This window comes from Terrapene carolina, unplaced genomic scaffold (genome assembly GCF_002925995.2).
Source record: "Terrapene carolina triunguis isolate 2854851 unplaced genomic scaffold, T_m_triunguis-2.0 Scaffold67, whole genome shotgun sequence".
NCBI lineage: Eukaryota > Metazoa > Chordata > Testudines > Emydidae > Terrapene > Terrapene triunguis.
This window is the reverse complement of record NW_020664418.1, coordinates 28,919,130-28,934,769: the sequence shown is the minus strand read 5'-3', so window position 1 is coordinate 28,934,769 and position 15,640 is coordinate 28,919,130. Positions and strand designations below refer to the sequence as shown.

Sequence of the window (15,640 nt, the reverse complement as noted above, 5' to 3'; positions counted from 1 at the left end):
CCCTATGTCAAGTTAATTGGACGTGGACCCTCACACTTGGCTTTGCAGGATAATTTATACACCTCTACCCCGATATAACGCAACCTGATATAACACGAATTCGGATATAACGTGGTAAAGCAGCGCTCCGGGGGGCGGGGCTGCACGCTCCGGCGGATCAAAGCAAGTTCGATATAACGCGGTTTCACCTATAATGCGGTAAGATTTTTTGTCTCCCGAGGACAGCATTATATCGGGGTAGACGTGTACTATCTTCTATAAAGTACTATGCTTAGCAAAGCCCATAGTGCAAGAGTCCACACTGTGCACCCAGTTATCTTTCCCTGCCCATCTTCGTTGTCTTTATCATGGACAGCAACCTACATAACCAACAGCCTCCTTCCTCCAGCCATTGCTATTTCATAATCACCCCAAAGAGAAATAAAAGAAGGGAATGCCCTGCTAAATCTTCACCTGCTTTGATCCCCCAGAGAACCAGTCTTGTGCTTGAAATCTAGCAAAGCAGAAAAATACTGCTGATTTCATGACCATAAACCAAATACGACAAAATGCACAGAGAACAAAATGTGATTTATATTCATATTAATAGATACGATACATTGTCAGATACTGTAGGAAGCCTTTTAAATCTAGCTATTGTGATGTCATATGCTGCTTAAAGGTATATGCAATCATGCTGATATGAATCTTAAGATCAGCCTTTTATGTCATGTCAACAAATATTCTTGAACAATGTGTTGTGGAATGAAGCTTCACTAAAAGCTGATGTGAATTTCAAGGCTTGAGTGTTGCTGCCATCTACATGGCAGGAAGACTATACACCAAAACAAACAACAGATGCACTGCATTTACTGGGGAGATCTGTAGAGAGTCTGCCTGTCAAATTATATATGTTAGAGCTATGAAAATAAATTACATGCTTTTTACTATCTTGATACTGTACATGGGAAATCCACAGTGACATTTAGTACAAAGAGCAACTTACCAACATCCCTAGGGTTCAGAAGTCTGCACATTACTTTGCAAGATTTGAAGGATAAAGGAAAATAGAGTGAATTATATTTTGTTCAGGATGTTCTTTATATTTTTGCTGCTGAGTAACTGTAACGGGAAATCCATCCTTATGGCATTTGAAAAAAACTATCAGCCTTGTTTTGCATGGAACAGGAGTAATGGACATAGTAATGCTTAAATGTATTTATCATTGAGATGCTGTTTCCAGTGGAAGTTTTTCCCAAGGAGTGACAGCAGAATCCACTCCTAATTCTGCATGATTCTTAATGTAAACTCAACCATCTCTGCTTTAGATAAGCTTCTTAAAGGTACACAGACGAAAAACAGAGGTACAGTTAAAGTTTTATTCTCCAATTTGGACAACAATTGTGTTTACAACCTCATGCTGAAATCTTCCTGCAAACATTAGTAAACTTGATAATCTTGTATAATCAGAAGTAATATTTAATAAACTGCATTGCTTCATCTCAACTAACTGTATTGTTTATACCTCTTGGCTATCACATCTGCCCTACTATAGAAATGTCTGTGCAAAATAGATAATTGTGCAGGCATTTGGGAGTACATCTGCACTTGCATACACTTGACCTTTTTCAACAGGTGCCATTCAAAAGTGCAAAACTTACTGCATGTCTTAGTGAGAGAGGATCCCTGAGTCAGTCATCTGTTAAACTTCATGTTGCAGCAGAATGGAAATTACTGCCCTTAAATTGAGGTGATGGATTTGGAAATTCACATGCTAATTTTGGAGCTGTAGTAATAACTACACGCTGCACATTCAAGGTTTAAAAAAGAAAGCAAAACTATTATGAATATAAATGCTCTCATGATTTCTTAAAAATGTCATTGACTTGGCTCTTGCCTTTCACAGGGAAAACCTACAGGAAGGGAAAAGTGGGAGGATCAGCTTGTGGAGTTCTTCTGCTAACACTGGGAAAAGATGCATGACCCGTAAACTCAGCAAAAATCTTTGTCCTGTTTGAGAACCAGTCTTCTGTCTTCACAGATCCCAAACCAATAGTAGCATAGAGAGCTGTCCCACTGTGGTGCTCTCTGGCCAATCCCTCAGACCTGGCAGCACAACCACCTCAAGCCCTGTGTTCCCACTGCATCTCTCTCCCGAGTCTGCACTGTAACTGCCATACTCCTCCAAAGGGTGGAGAAAACATCATGGAGAGGTAATGCTGCTTATTCCATAGGAGACACCATGCTGCACGGGGTGGCTGTTCCACTCACTTTACCTCTATATGTCCCACCCCTGTGTGCTTGCAGAAGAGCTTTCACGGGGCTGAGGTTTAAAAACATTGCACAGACCAATTACTCTTCCCCTTCTCTGTGAACACAACACCTTAGTTATGTGCACACGTCTCCTTTCTACTAGCATAATTGGAGGGGAGCATCTGTACCTCTGAAAGCAGCAGACTACTTCTTATTATTAAAACATTTCCCTGGCACACTCAAACACAACAGCATTGTGCAAGTACATATAATCCTGAAATTGAAACAATTGGTGTTTGTTTCACTGTTCAAGGTTAAAAATAAGTCAACAGCACATCAGAGATCAAACTGTTGAATTTTGGACTGTTAATATGCATCCTAATCCAAATATTGCAATGTTTGGATCTGAGAATTTGAAGCAGCCCATTAGAAGAGATAGGAGCCAGGTGCAAAATTCTGATCTATATCCACATTTGCACTGGAAATTCCAAGTTTCGAAAGGGTTCCTAGGTATAGAATTTTGGTTTGGACCCATCTCCAGTGAAAAGTAAATTCTATTTTAAAGTATATTTTTAAAATCATGCAATGGATTATGGGTAAAATTTTCAAAAATGCCCAAGTGACTTAGCAACCTAAGTCTCACTGACTTATGAAGATTTACTTATGAAAAATACTTTTGACTTTTGAAAATGGAACTTAGGCTCCTAGCTTACCTGGGCATTTTTGAAAACTTGATATAACTACAATCCTGATAAGGACACTAAAGTATTAGACTATGACTTTCATCTTGATGGAGTCCCTTTAACTTAATGCAACTGAAAAATACATTTGCAAACACCTTGTAACTGCCTTATAAAATAAAAATATCTAATAAGTATCACTGCAAAGGTGTATCAGATTGCATTAGAATAGGGATGTTTTTCTTAGCCATTGTGGCTCATAGATACTGCTTGTAAATGTAGGATGTTAATGCATATTTCTGTATATAGATGTAAAGTGGTTGAGTAGGTACAAATATGTTGTCCTAAGCAAAAGTTGGTCTTCAGCCTCTGTTGGTACGCCTATGTTTAAAAGGCATTCAAACACCATTTGGAAATACTCTCCAGGACAATAAATGCAACTAATAAAAAAGTTAATGCATTACCTTGCAGATACTTGCAATTATAATTAGCACAAAGTGAATAAACAATGGCATGCAGAAGCATGTGCCAAACACCAATCTTCACTGCAGAAAGCATTTCAAAGTGTTATCAGTATTGGCAGTCTGCTGGTATGCAGTGCTTTGTAGAATTAAAAGCAAGCAATCAAACATCATGTTGCACAAATGTAATTGTTACCACAACACTACAGGATATTGTGGACAATTCTAATTCCTTGATCTATGCAACATCCTTTGGCCCAGCATAGCTTTTGGAAGAGAGACTACTGCTTTGGTGGAAACAGTTTTGGGCCCAACTTGCAGCCTTTACATTGAAGAAGAGGATGAGGTGAGTAAGACTTTGTCTACACTACACAGCTTTTAGTGATACGGCTGTGTTGCTACAGCCGTGCCGCTAAAAGGCGTGCAGTGTAGCCGCTGTTTGTCAGTGGGAGAGAGAGCTCTCCCGCTGACAAAAACCTTCTACCCCCAATGAGCGGCGGTAGCTTTGGCGGCAAGAGAGCGCTTCTGTCGACAAAGCACTATTCACACCAGTGCTTTTCCTCGACAAAACTTTTGTCTTTTTGGGGGGGGGGGGTGTTGTTTTTTTTAACACCTCTGAACAACAAAAGTTGTGTCGTTCACTTGCCAGAGTAGACAAGCCTAAGTCTACTCAAGAACAGTAATAGTTACAGAATTCAGAACTGGATCCTTAGATAGGGATGTGATTATGCAGCACAAAAAAGAATAGGATGATCCAATGATAAAAGGTGCACCAATACAACACATGAACATGGCTGCAATACTCATAAGCTGCCAAGATGATGCATTTTACATAAGAAATGGAAAAGTTGTTAGAAGGATCATGGCTCAAGCAATGCCTCTGAAAGCATCACTACCCACAGAAGCAAAATATCAAGACTTGGGCTTCTGCTTATAGAAATAAGAGACTGCCATTAAGACTAGAAGGTGGTGAAGGCAAGAATGAGGCCTCACTCACATACTCTCACTCACATTTGGATTACTGTCTGCCATCTGTGAAATTGCATATTACGTATTTTGCTAGGTGTAGTTATAAATTAATGATGTTTTACATTCTCGTTTGTATTTCTGCTTTTATCATAAACACTGAGAGGTAGATTAACCCTGGATTTATCTCAGGTGACAATATGGGTCATATCCTGCTTTCAATTACACCTGTGTAAATTTGGAATAAAGTCTTGTGAGGTCAGTGAAGTTACTCCAGAATAAGTGAGCAGAATGTGGCCCACATTGCACAAGATCTAGACAAGACTCAAGCATGTAGGCATGTGAAGTCTGTGTTTTATCTATATCTGCACTGCAAATACTTATTGAAATTCCTCATTCTGAGGAATGTGAACAGCACCTCTACACACTGCACCATTTCAGCAGGGGATGCTATGGGCAGCTTTCTCCAAATGTCATATTGACATTGACATGTACACACAATTTTTTCCCCTAATATTGATATCTGCAGAATCACTTACCTACAATGCAATCACACACATTAATTTTTAATTTTCAGTTTAATTAAATGCTTACATTTTTTTCTTTAAATTCAGGCAAACATTGATGCACAAGTTGTTTTAAATATATTTGGTCTTCCCCACATTGAAATGTTATCAGTAATAAACGTAGTATAGTAACAAGACAGAGAACATTTAACTAATTTAAATCTTCAAATTTATGTCAAGTGTAATATTTACCAGATAGATTTACCATAATACTTCTAAAGTGAATTTTACTAATAATGACAAAATGTCTCTGTCTTGAGATTGGGAGTCATTCCTTCTGTTAGTGGAAAAACATCTCAAGAACAAGGAATCATGTAATGTTGCATATGTTAACAAAAATCTAGATTATATTCAATCAATGTGACTCTACTGAAGGGCTGTCATTGTACATGGAACCAATAACTGAGAAGAGAAAAGCAGATATGAAAGACATTTTTGAAAATTAATTCTGAAAGGTATAGTGATAAATAATATACATTGAATATTTCTTGTATCAAAACACAGTAAAGAAAATCTGTTGTCCTATGAAAGAGTCCTGTATTTTCAGTTCCTCTGCTGTACTTGACCACCTTCTAGTTCCATTGAATGAGCAGGCTTATCTAACACACCTTGCAGGAACACACCTTGGACATCCAAGGATGCTGTTTCATCTCATCTGGAAAACAAATGTATTCATTTGACTTTGGAACATTCTGTGGTGTGATCAATAGGCACGGTTTCACTTGTTTAAAAGAGTTTGTGATAAATCACTTTATAAAATGATAAAAACCCTCAACACTCTTTGTAGTGAAATTAAGCTATGCATCAACATTATGCTAGTATTCAAGTATACCGCAATCTACAACCACAAAATATTTTACCCCCTCAAAGAGCAGACATCACAGAAAGCAACATAGAAGTCAAATTGGCTTGAGAGCGCATATGTATCTTCTCAGAGCAATTCAACACAAATTTTCTTTAGATGTGCAAAACTTCCCAATTTTGGAAGGAGACAGCTAATTTTTGTTAAATGCTAACAGATGATTGCATTTTCACTTCACTTGCATGCATTCTCTCAACTGGACTCATAGAATAAGTGGAAATAAGAGTAATAGTGATTTATACTATTCAGGTATGACATCTTAGTCCTGTCACAATTTATCAAGAGTCTACCAGAAATGGGAATTAGTCAATCAATCCAATTTTTAGTCGCATGAATTTTCCTACCTGATGTATAATAATACTTATAGCCTAAATTTAAAATATTACTTGTACTAGGTATTTTATAAGCCACTGTTCAAGTGGATGCAATGAAGAGATAAGGTAAGAATAGAGAGGGAGAGATAAAAGCAGTCAATTCTTTTGCAGCCCTAATAATTACAGCCAAAAATCCAGGAGATTAGATTCTTTAAAAGTAGATATCAATTTATATTTGTATAGATATAAAACATTTTTTCATACCACACTATGCAGTCTTCTTGATTTACTCCCTAATTTCATGTGGAAAAAAAATAGAATTTGATACTTTGAAACTGAATTCTAAATGGCACATGGTATATTTTAATACTATCGTACAGTTACTATGATAAAATGTTTATAAAGTTTTATTTAACACAGACCATGACCAGTATGTGTTATCTGTGGTTATGATTAATGGGTTGTCCACACATTCCACATTCTTTCTGCTTCATGCATCATCAGCAATTGCTAACATTCCATTCCTGAATCCATCCTTGTTTACTGTTACCTATTTTTTGCTGTGATATTGGTACCTGAGCCAGAAAAAGGAAAAAATAGCCTTGATTTTACATAAGGTGCTCCACAGTTGTGAAATTTAATGGAAAAACCTCGATCTGAGTATCAAGTTCCAACAAACGGGATATTGATCTACAGCTATAAGTGGTACTGCATTGATCTACATAACATACCTTAGAGTTGCATTCACTGGAGTGTTAATCAGGTATTCTAAAGGGTGATTATAACCTGTCTCTTAACAACACAGTCACTCTCAGTGCTGCATATTCATGGCTCTCAGGTGCACTCGGCCAATTGAATCTTTCCTTTTTGATTTATTTTCCCACTTAGTATAGTGCTATATCTCACAGATGAAATCTCAGGGAGGGCCACAGATTGTTCTCCCCCACATTTGTGCTCAGGGTTTTCTGGTACATGAAACTAAGCAAGGTGTGAAACTATAGGATTTTTCACTAGTGTCTGAAATACAAGCAGAATTTTACTCTGGTCAGGCTGGTTAGAGAATGAGGGGCAAAATATTTAGAAGCAATGTTTTCAGTGTGAAGTGACAGGAGGGATTTAAGATGCACAAATGAATGTTCTTGGCTTAACCAAAGAGGTACTGACAGACTTTTGAAGGCCATCACATAGGGTCCCACTCTCCTTTAAACAGCAATAACCCACTGTGAAGGGGAAAACTCACTGCCAGTGCTGCCTAGTGGTCAGGCAGGAGTATGGCAGGTTGTCTTCCTCCTGGGCTCTCCGCTTTCTCACTACACCTCTTCCCTAAGGTGGTCTGTCCTTTCAGCAACTCAGCCCTCTGGCCAGGACACACATTCAAGTCCACCCCCTTCAGGACACATATAAAGACTCCAATAATGTGGAAGTCTTCAGAAATTAGCAAGGGTTTCTCCCTTGAGACAGGGTCTTGGGGGCTGGACCCAGGGACCTTTGGGGCCTTCCCCAACTACATTCCCTGCTGAGGGACAGACATCTATCACTGTCACCTCTTTAGGTGCTGGTAGGGGAGCCTGATCCCACCCTCTACCACACTCCAATCCAGGGCCCAGTGGTAGGCAGCTAAGCCCTGTGCTTGGAGGTGCTATGCAGCTGCCTCTCTGGATCGCTTCCTACCAGTACCTCCTCTTCCCACAGGATAAAGTAAATAACTGAATATACAAACTAAGTTTCTAACCTTCAGAAGTCACCAGTCCCTCTTTTGCACGCTTGGCCAAGTCAGTATCACCAGGCCTCAGGAGCCCTGTGGGACTTCCTTCCCAGGAATTCAGAGTGCACATCACTGCCTGCAACTGAGCTACTCTGCTTCCCTTGTTAAGCTCTTCCTCCAGCTTGTGCAGGCTTTGAGGGTGTGGTGGGGCAGGGCTGCCTGGGCCCAGAGGGCCTCCTTAATCCCTTTGTCTCCTGCATGGTGTTTGTATACTCCATTACACTCACACAGGGGAGAAAATGCTCTGCTAGTTTCAACCTCCAGCTTCTTACTCACTCTTCCATTGGCGGAGCGTGATGTGTCCTCACTACCACTGGAAATATCTGGGTTTCTACCTGCTTACCTGATGAATATGGCAAGATTTGTGCTGGGAGGTCCAAAGTAGGCAAGGGACATTTATGCCAATGTGCACTGACTATGTTCTTCCACCTGGCCCCACTTGCTCTCATCTATCCCTAGACAACACTGGTCCTGCATGAGCCAGGCTTTCAGGGGCTCCCATTACTGGGTCTGTGCTAAAGGACAGCACAGAAGGCAAAGAAATCTCAGGCTGCATTAACTTGTGCTGCTTTCTCTCCATGTTTCAGCGGGTAAAATTCAAAGAATCTTTGTCTGGTCCCCTCCAATTCCATGGAGCTAGATCCCCATAGTGCTCCCAAGAGACTTCTGCATGGGTGGTGGGGGAAGTATGCCTGCAACGATACTCCTCCCTGGACAGGAAAGGTACCTAAGCTCCCTATGAGAGGAAGCATGGTCTAGTGCTCAGGAGTAGGAGTCAGGACATCTGGGTTCTATTCCCAGCTCTGCCACAGACTTGGTGCATTAGCTTGGGCAAGTCACTTAACACCACTGTGTTGCAGTTTCCCAACCTGGAAGATGTGGTGGTAACCCCTACCTCACCGGAGCATTGCGAGGGTCAGTTAATATTTGTAAAGTGTTTTGATATGCCTAGATAACCAGTTCTATAAACACAGTGTTGACATTATTTGATTATTGTGTTACAGGCCAAAGCAGGGACAAGTTTAAAGAGCCATGGCTTTGCATGTTAGAGAGAAGTAGTCCTCAGCATGTAGGGAACTGGCAGACACAAACCTAGTATTAGACATCTGGGATAGAAGCAGCATTTCCTCTGTGTGAGGGCTGATACAAACATGAGCCACTATCTCAGGTAATGGCATCTTGTAGGTACATGCAAGAGAGCAACTAAAATCTAGTTTGCCCAGGCAAGAAACCCTAGTCTGATATTTACCTGTGTCTGGTGCAGGTGAAAAATGTTTACTAATGAATTATCCAAGAGGAAAGTGCAGGCTGAGGGGTTCTATTACCTGTCGGAGACTAGTCATACCATATTATGAACACTGAAAATTACAGGTAAATCCCAGATTATTTTCTTGGCTTGTCTAATGGATTCCTGCTATTCACCTGGGTATATGCCCTTTTCTGTGATTGCTTGAGGCCAAATTTGCAGCAGTGGGAGGGAGTGTATTAACCCATACTGGTTCCAATAAAATATAGTAAAGTACCTTTCTAAGAATACTTATAGAGCTCTTTGAAGATGCACTGTAGTACTTTCATCCTAACTTCATCAAAAGAGACGGTAAAGTCAATATACTCCTTACTGGTGTTTCTGTACGAAATGCAGCATATGACAAAGTACTGTAAGCAAAATGCAAACTACTCTGCAAACCTATATAGGTCACTTTTTAATAACAGCTTAGGTGGAGCTTCTAAGTTTTCCCAGGCTTTGAATTCATGGGACACAGATTCTGAAGTTGTAGGTTTCATCAAGTCAAATGCTGACATCCTTCATGCTCTCAAATAGTAAAATATGCTACAAAGTAAAAACGTGACAAAGACTAAAGAAAATAGTACCCAACTAAATGTTATGTTACTGTTTTAATGTTTGCCTACAAAAAAGTAAGTGGTAAGCTTCAAGCATTCTATCACCAAAATCTTTCTTTTCAAACAAACGCTTCTGTCAGAAGTGTCTTAATTTCTTATCACAGAATTTCATCCACACAAGGAGCAATAAATAATTCATGTTGCTGGCTCTTTGTTGTGTGTCCCTGAACTGCACAGAGCTGGAAGGCTGACAGCTGTGTCAGGACAAGCACCAAAGATCTGACATGACAAGTGACTAACAAGTTTCTTTCAGTCTATAGTGAAAGAAGACAATGGCACAAAGTGCAAAAACGAAATCCTGAAACAAAATGAAACTGTTTCTTTCTCTTTACCTAAGTGTTTGCTATGAGCTTATTTCCGACCCATAACCTCTGGTCATTTTATAGTACTGCCCAGCCCCCTTTACTCCTCACAGTCGCCTGGCCATTTACGCCTGTCCACGGATCAATATGAGCAATTCTTGGAGAAATACGATGTCTCCATGACAACCAAGCCACAAATTCTCAGTGGAAAGCAGTGAGACCAGTAGTGAAATCTCCAGAGATTTTCAGACCTACAAGGCAAGATGTCTTAAAATGCAGGAATGGGCAGAGAGAAAAGCCAGAGTAATTCATTGTTTATTAGCAGTTTAATGATGTCAGATGGACAGAATGAAACTCAGTTTTTAAGTTTAGATTCTTTCTCAACACACATTTTTCCCCATCAATATTCACCGCTGGACAGTTTTACATCCTTTTCTTTATTTCACACACACATATGGTATGCAGAACTATATATTCTACACTCCCATCCAGTGCCAGGCGCATTCAGTCACCCAAAACAACTTAAAGGAAGGTTAAAATTAATACATATCATCTTTAGGCAGAGGGAGTCCTAAATTAATTCTCACCTGAACCAGTTATGACTATTAACCTTTAATTAATTCTTTCTAACTTCTGTCCAAAACAGATAAAAAATAAAGCTGTACATTTGTTATCTGTAACAGTTCTAGAAAGGTTTATGGACAGTTCCTGAAGGGCATAAGCCTTAAAGTATGGTACCATCAGTGGTTTGGTATAACTGAAGTATGGAATTAAATGTGTTTCCTAACCCTGGTACCTATTATTTTTAAATCCAATGCTGCATTTTGCTGCGAAGTAGTGAGACCAAGCCAAAATGGTTTGAAAATAGGTGCAGATTTACAATTCACTGATTTCACTTATTCTAATATTCTAATATAACCATTGCTCATTTCTGTGGAAAAGACGAAAAGGAAATGTAGTTCAAATCAGGTACATGACAGGAGTTCAACTCCCAAGGAATCTTGAAGGAGTGGAGTGCACTGAAATATAATCCCATAGCCATGGGTCCTATCTGGGTTCTGAGATGACTTAGGGGACCTGACATGGATTTCAGACTGCACCCTTTCACTGAAAATTAAATCTCAGCAGCGCTCCTTGGGGAAGGATCAGGGGACTGTTGGCAGCTGCCCCCTGTCAGTGCAGGATGCAAGATTTGGAAATCTCTTAACTAAGCTGACAGGCTGCAGAGAGGATGAATCAAAAATATGATACACGGATCAGCACACAAAGATGCAAGAGGGTACACAGAAACCAGATAAAGCAGGAAAGGAAAATATCAAGTGAAAAAAAGATGTTTAACTCTTTCACTAAGGGATACTGTGTACATGTACACATTGGTATGTGGGCCAGACCCACCTTGCTTACCTTTTTTAAAATGTAATCACACACTATGTTTTTAATCAGCCACAATTAGATGCACTTTACATTTAATTGCTCTCCCTTCAGATTCAATTAATAAGATTATTACATATACCATACATAGATAGAGAAATAAGCAACATTAAGACAAATCCCATAGCCACGAGAAGGGGATACAGCTTATGTACATCACTGCAATTAATAATTTCAATGTTAAAAATCATTAATTGAAATAACTACTGTGAGTTGATTTGAAAAAGGAATCAGGTTATAACACTGTCAATTTGCTTTTCTCCAGACCTATAGCATCCGAACGGCTGCTTTATATTCAGCTATAGTAGGGACAATCCTTCTAATTTTTCATAATCTTACTCTACCTTCAAAGGGTCAGACACTGTACATATATTAACTAAGCAGTTTAGTCCAAAACTAATTATAATGAACTAGTAGTGTCAGTTTTCTTTTTGGTCATAAAGCCTTTATCCTTTCTAGGACTTGAATGCTTGATGAAAGAGGAAAGGATAACAGCTCCACACTATGACCCCAGGAGGTGACCATTAATTTGACATTGCAGCTGCTAAAAAGGAAGCAGCATTACAATGTGCTTTATTTGATTGGCTCAAAAGCTGTGTCATATTTATCATTTGATACTCGGGGACTATCTTTAAAGGGCTCTCACCTGGACTCTCAGACTCTTCCATGACACATCGGTCAGGCATACACTCAACTCCTTGGAAGTTTGCCGAGTTTGAGCAGCTGTCATGCTTGCCCACACTGACTGCAGCTATAAAGAAGGAAAAATAGGATAGAAACTTGTAATATATTAATAAATAAAACACTTTTCTTCCTTGTTACAGTTCTTTCAACATTGAGGTCATTTTTTGCAAACAAATAATAAATTAAAAAAATAAAATGGAACCTCTTAAATATTTATTGGCAGGCACATAACAGTTAAACTCTATAGATGTGACTTTTTTGGGAGAGAAGTTTGAGGGATCAGCTTAAATGTGATCCCTTATTCGTTTTCCTTGCATAAGCCTGAAACAATAAAGTAAATTAGTAGCCCAACATAATGCTTCCTTCCTCCACCAAAAGAAACCAGTAAATGGAGTAAACAATCAATTAGAAGGTCTTGTAAATATTGGAGTCACACACTGATATATGCATCCAAAGAAGAGGGCTGTGGCCCACGAAAGCTTATGCTTTAATAAATTTGTTAGTCTCTAAGGTGCCACAAGTACTCCTGTTCTTTTTGCAGATACAGACTAACACGGCTGCTACTCTGAAACACTGGAGAGTGGAATTGTGTTTTATTTTGGTCTACATTAATATTTTTTTAAATGTGCTACATAAGGCACCTCAAATGTGATGCTGTTATTTTACGATACTTATATTGTAACAGCATAAAAAGGAGACTGAATTGTAGTTTGGAGATTATCTAATTAGAAAACATGTCTTTTTTATCTAACTGGTGAACATTTGTTATTCTGAAGATAAGAAACTACACCAATAAGATCTGAATTTTAAAATTTGTTTATATACAATTTACCCTGCATATTCACATAGCTCCAATGAAAGTTTTCCTATACAGCAAATAAGCAAGAACTCTGCCCAGACAGTCACTGTCTTTGTCACTGCAAGTAAATGTTTCTGTATCATCTCTGCCCCAAGCCTTTGCTGATCAGAAAACATTACATTGGTAATAAAGGTTAATTACATAGTTAATGTAAAACTGTTCCACATTATTTCATGGAATATACAGTTAAGGCTTGATCTAAGTCCTTCTGAAGTCCTCAGACCTTACCTTCATTGGTAACACTAGTAACTGGACTTGAATTTTTTCTTAATTGTATAAGTAACTTAGGTCCTAATCCTGCAAATTGATTAATGCAGGTAGACCCTTGCACCTGCATGCAGCCCCAAAGTAGGGGTTCTTCACAGACACCCTTAGGATCAGTTTTCAGGATCAGGGTTGTGGTCATGACTGTGTGCCAGTCACCTTTTGCAGAATTTTGCAAGGTGAGTAAGTAATATAAGAAGGGAATCCTCTCCAGGTAAACTTCAACGGACAGTCCCCAACATTAAAAGAAATCAGGTTTCTGCTCATTTCAAAAGAATCTGGTCCACATGAGATACATGGACCCTTTTTTTTCTGTGCTTGCACAGCACCTAGCATAATGGGGTCCTGGTCCCTGAATGGGACTCCTAACTGCTGCAATGATACAAATAATTAAGAATAATAATGACCATACTGATGCCCTGCATTTTCCATCAGTCTATAACTTTTGGACCCAATCCTGCAATCAGCTCTATTAGAGTGGACCTCTGCATCCACATGGAGCCCAACGTAAGCCAAGAGTGCTCTAGATCCAACTGCAGGATTGGGGCCTTAAGTAAATAATATAATAATGAAATATGAGATAATAATATAAAACCTTTCACCTAAAAAAAATAAACTCTTTCAATGAACTGAACGTCTGGGGCAGCGCCAAGATAGCAATCAATCAGTGTACAGCAACTTGCACAATGGAGAAGGGGCCAAGGACACCAGGAAAACTTCTGATCTTACAAAAGGGTCTGTGGAATTATTAACATCCACACAAAGAAGAACTTTGTTTTTTCAGGTCCCTCTGAAAAAGCCGACACAATAAACTGCATGGAACCCAGTGTATCTATATTGGAGAGTAAAGAAAGGGCCGAGTCAACTCTGAAGGGGAAGAACAGTCAATAATGAATAATGAATTGTTCACACAATGTCTTGTACACATGCAACAGAGCTAATTTGCAGGGGAGTGGGGGAGAATTCACCCCTGTGCAGAGAGGGCCAGGGTAAGGTCTACGCATCACGTCAGTCTCACTTAAGATCCCAAACTAAAGGGGGTATAGGCCACTAGCTAGCCCTCTGAACAGGTCTAAACACCAATTGTCAAACAATCGCAAGAACAAAAAGCTCTGAGTGGATATTCAAAATAGCAAATAGGAGAGAGGTACAAACTGTCAAACCATTCTGAATTCATGCAAAAGTTCATAGATGCTATTTTTTTGCAGTATTCAACCGGCATGAATTCTGACTGAAATGCATAATTTCCCTCAGAAACATTGTGCCAAAACCTGTATTTTACTGGCATATATTTTAAAAATTCCAAATTTCCACGTTTTGATAACATTGCTAATTACTTGAAATGGAAGCATTAGCTTTTTGATGCTTTTGTCTTAAGCATCTTTTCATGAAGTAAGAAATAAAGGAGTATAATGATAAATTGTTGCCCTGGAATACATTTTTTCCAAAGCAAAATGCATGTTTTGTTTTGTTATCCTAAACATGTACGTGTTTTTCAAATCCACTAATTGGGAATAGAGCAAGTAGTTGTGAAGAGAGGATTCCCTGAACTGTCCACAAGAAATATTTGTTCAGAAAAAATAACACTGGTCTACAATTTTTGAGAAGTCGTCTGCTTCAGAGATAAAATGTGCTATTTATTATGTATTTTGATGTGCTGAATTCAAATATGACAATTAAAACAACTGATTGGCTACTGTTTCTAAGATATTTAAGTTTTTACATTTTATGTCTATGTATATTGTGTAGATAGTAGAGTTTTAATCATAAATTGTAAACCTAGGTCTTTTCATGTGTTTATGGTTGCTTTACATGATAATATTTCACCTGTCCTGTTTATGTAACACTTTAAAAATCAGCCAAAGGGTTATATAAATAAAATTTATTATGAAACAAAAGGCAAAAAACTATTATGTACATAGTTTAGTCCTATTCAGTGTCTACTCGGCGCTTCTTGGCTTGTCTCTTGTATTCATGAAATGGAGCATCTCTTGTCACTGTCCAGCAATAGTCTGCAAGCACTGATGGGCTCCATTTGCCCTGATAGCGTTTCTCCATTGTTGCAATGTCCTGGTGAAATCGCTCGCCGTGCTCGTCGCTCACTGCTCCGCAGTTCGGTGGAAAAAAATCTAGATGAGAGTGCAAAAAATGTATCTTTAGTGACATGTTGCAACCAAGGCTTTTGTATGCCTTGAGGAGGTTTTCCACCAACAACCTGTAGTTGTCTGCCTTGCTGTTTCCGAGAAAATTTATTGCCACTAACTGGAAGGCTTTCCATGCCGTCTTTTCCTTGCCACACAGTGTATGGTCAAATGCATCATCTCGAAGAAGTTCACGAATCTGAGGACCAAC

General features: G+C 39.0%; 1 protein-coding gene across 1 annotated transcript in view; it reads right to left on the bottom strand.

Moving 5' to 3' along the window:
• Nucleotides 1-5,438: 5,438 nt before the first annotated feature.
• The window catches only part of WDR72 (WD repeat domain 72), a 184,097-nt gene continuing 173,895 nt past the window's right edge, over nucleotides 5,439-15,640 (bottom strand). The window contains exons 19-20 of the mRNA XM_026648548.1: nucleotides 12,128-12,232; nucleotides 5,439-5,560 (exon numbers count right to left, since the gene is read on the bottom strand). Of these exons, the coding sequence (XP_026504333.1) occupies nucleotides 5,505-5,560; nucleotides 12,128-12,232 (161 nt within the window). The 3' untranslated portion in view covers nucleotides 5,439-5,504. The remainder of the gene's footprint in view (nucleotides 5,561-12,127; nucleotides 12,233-15,640) is intronic.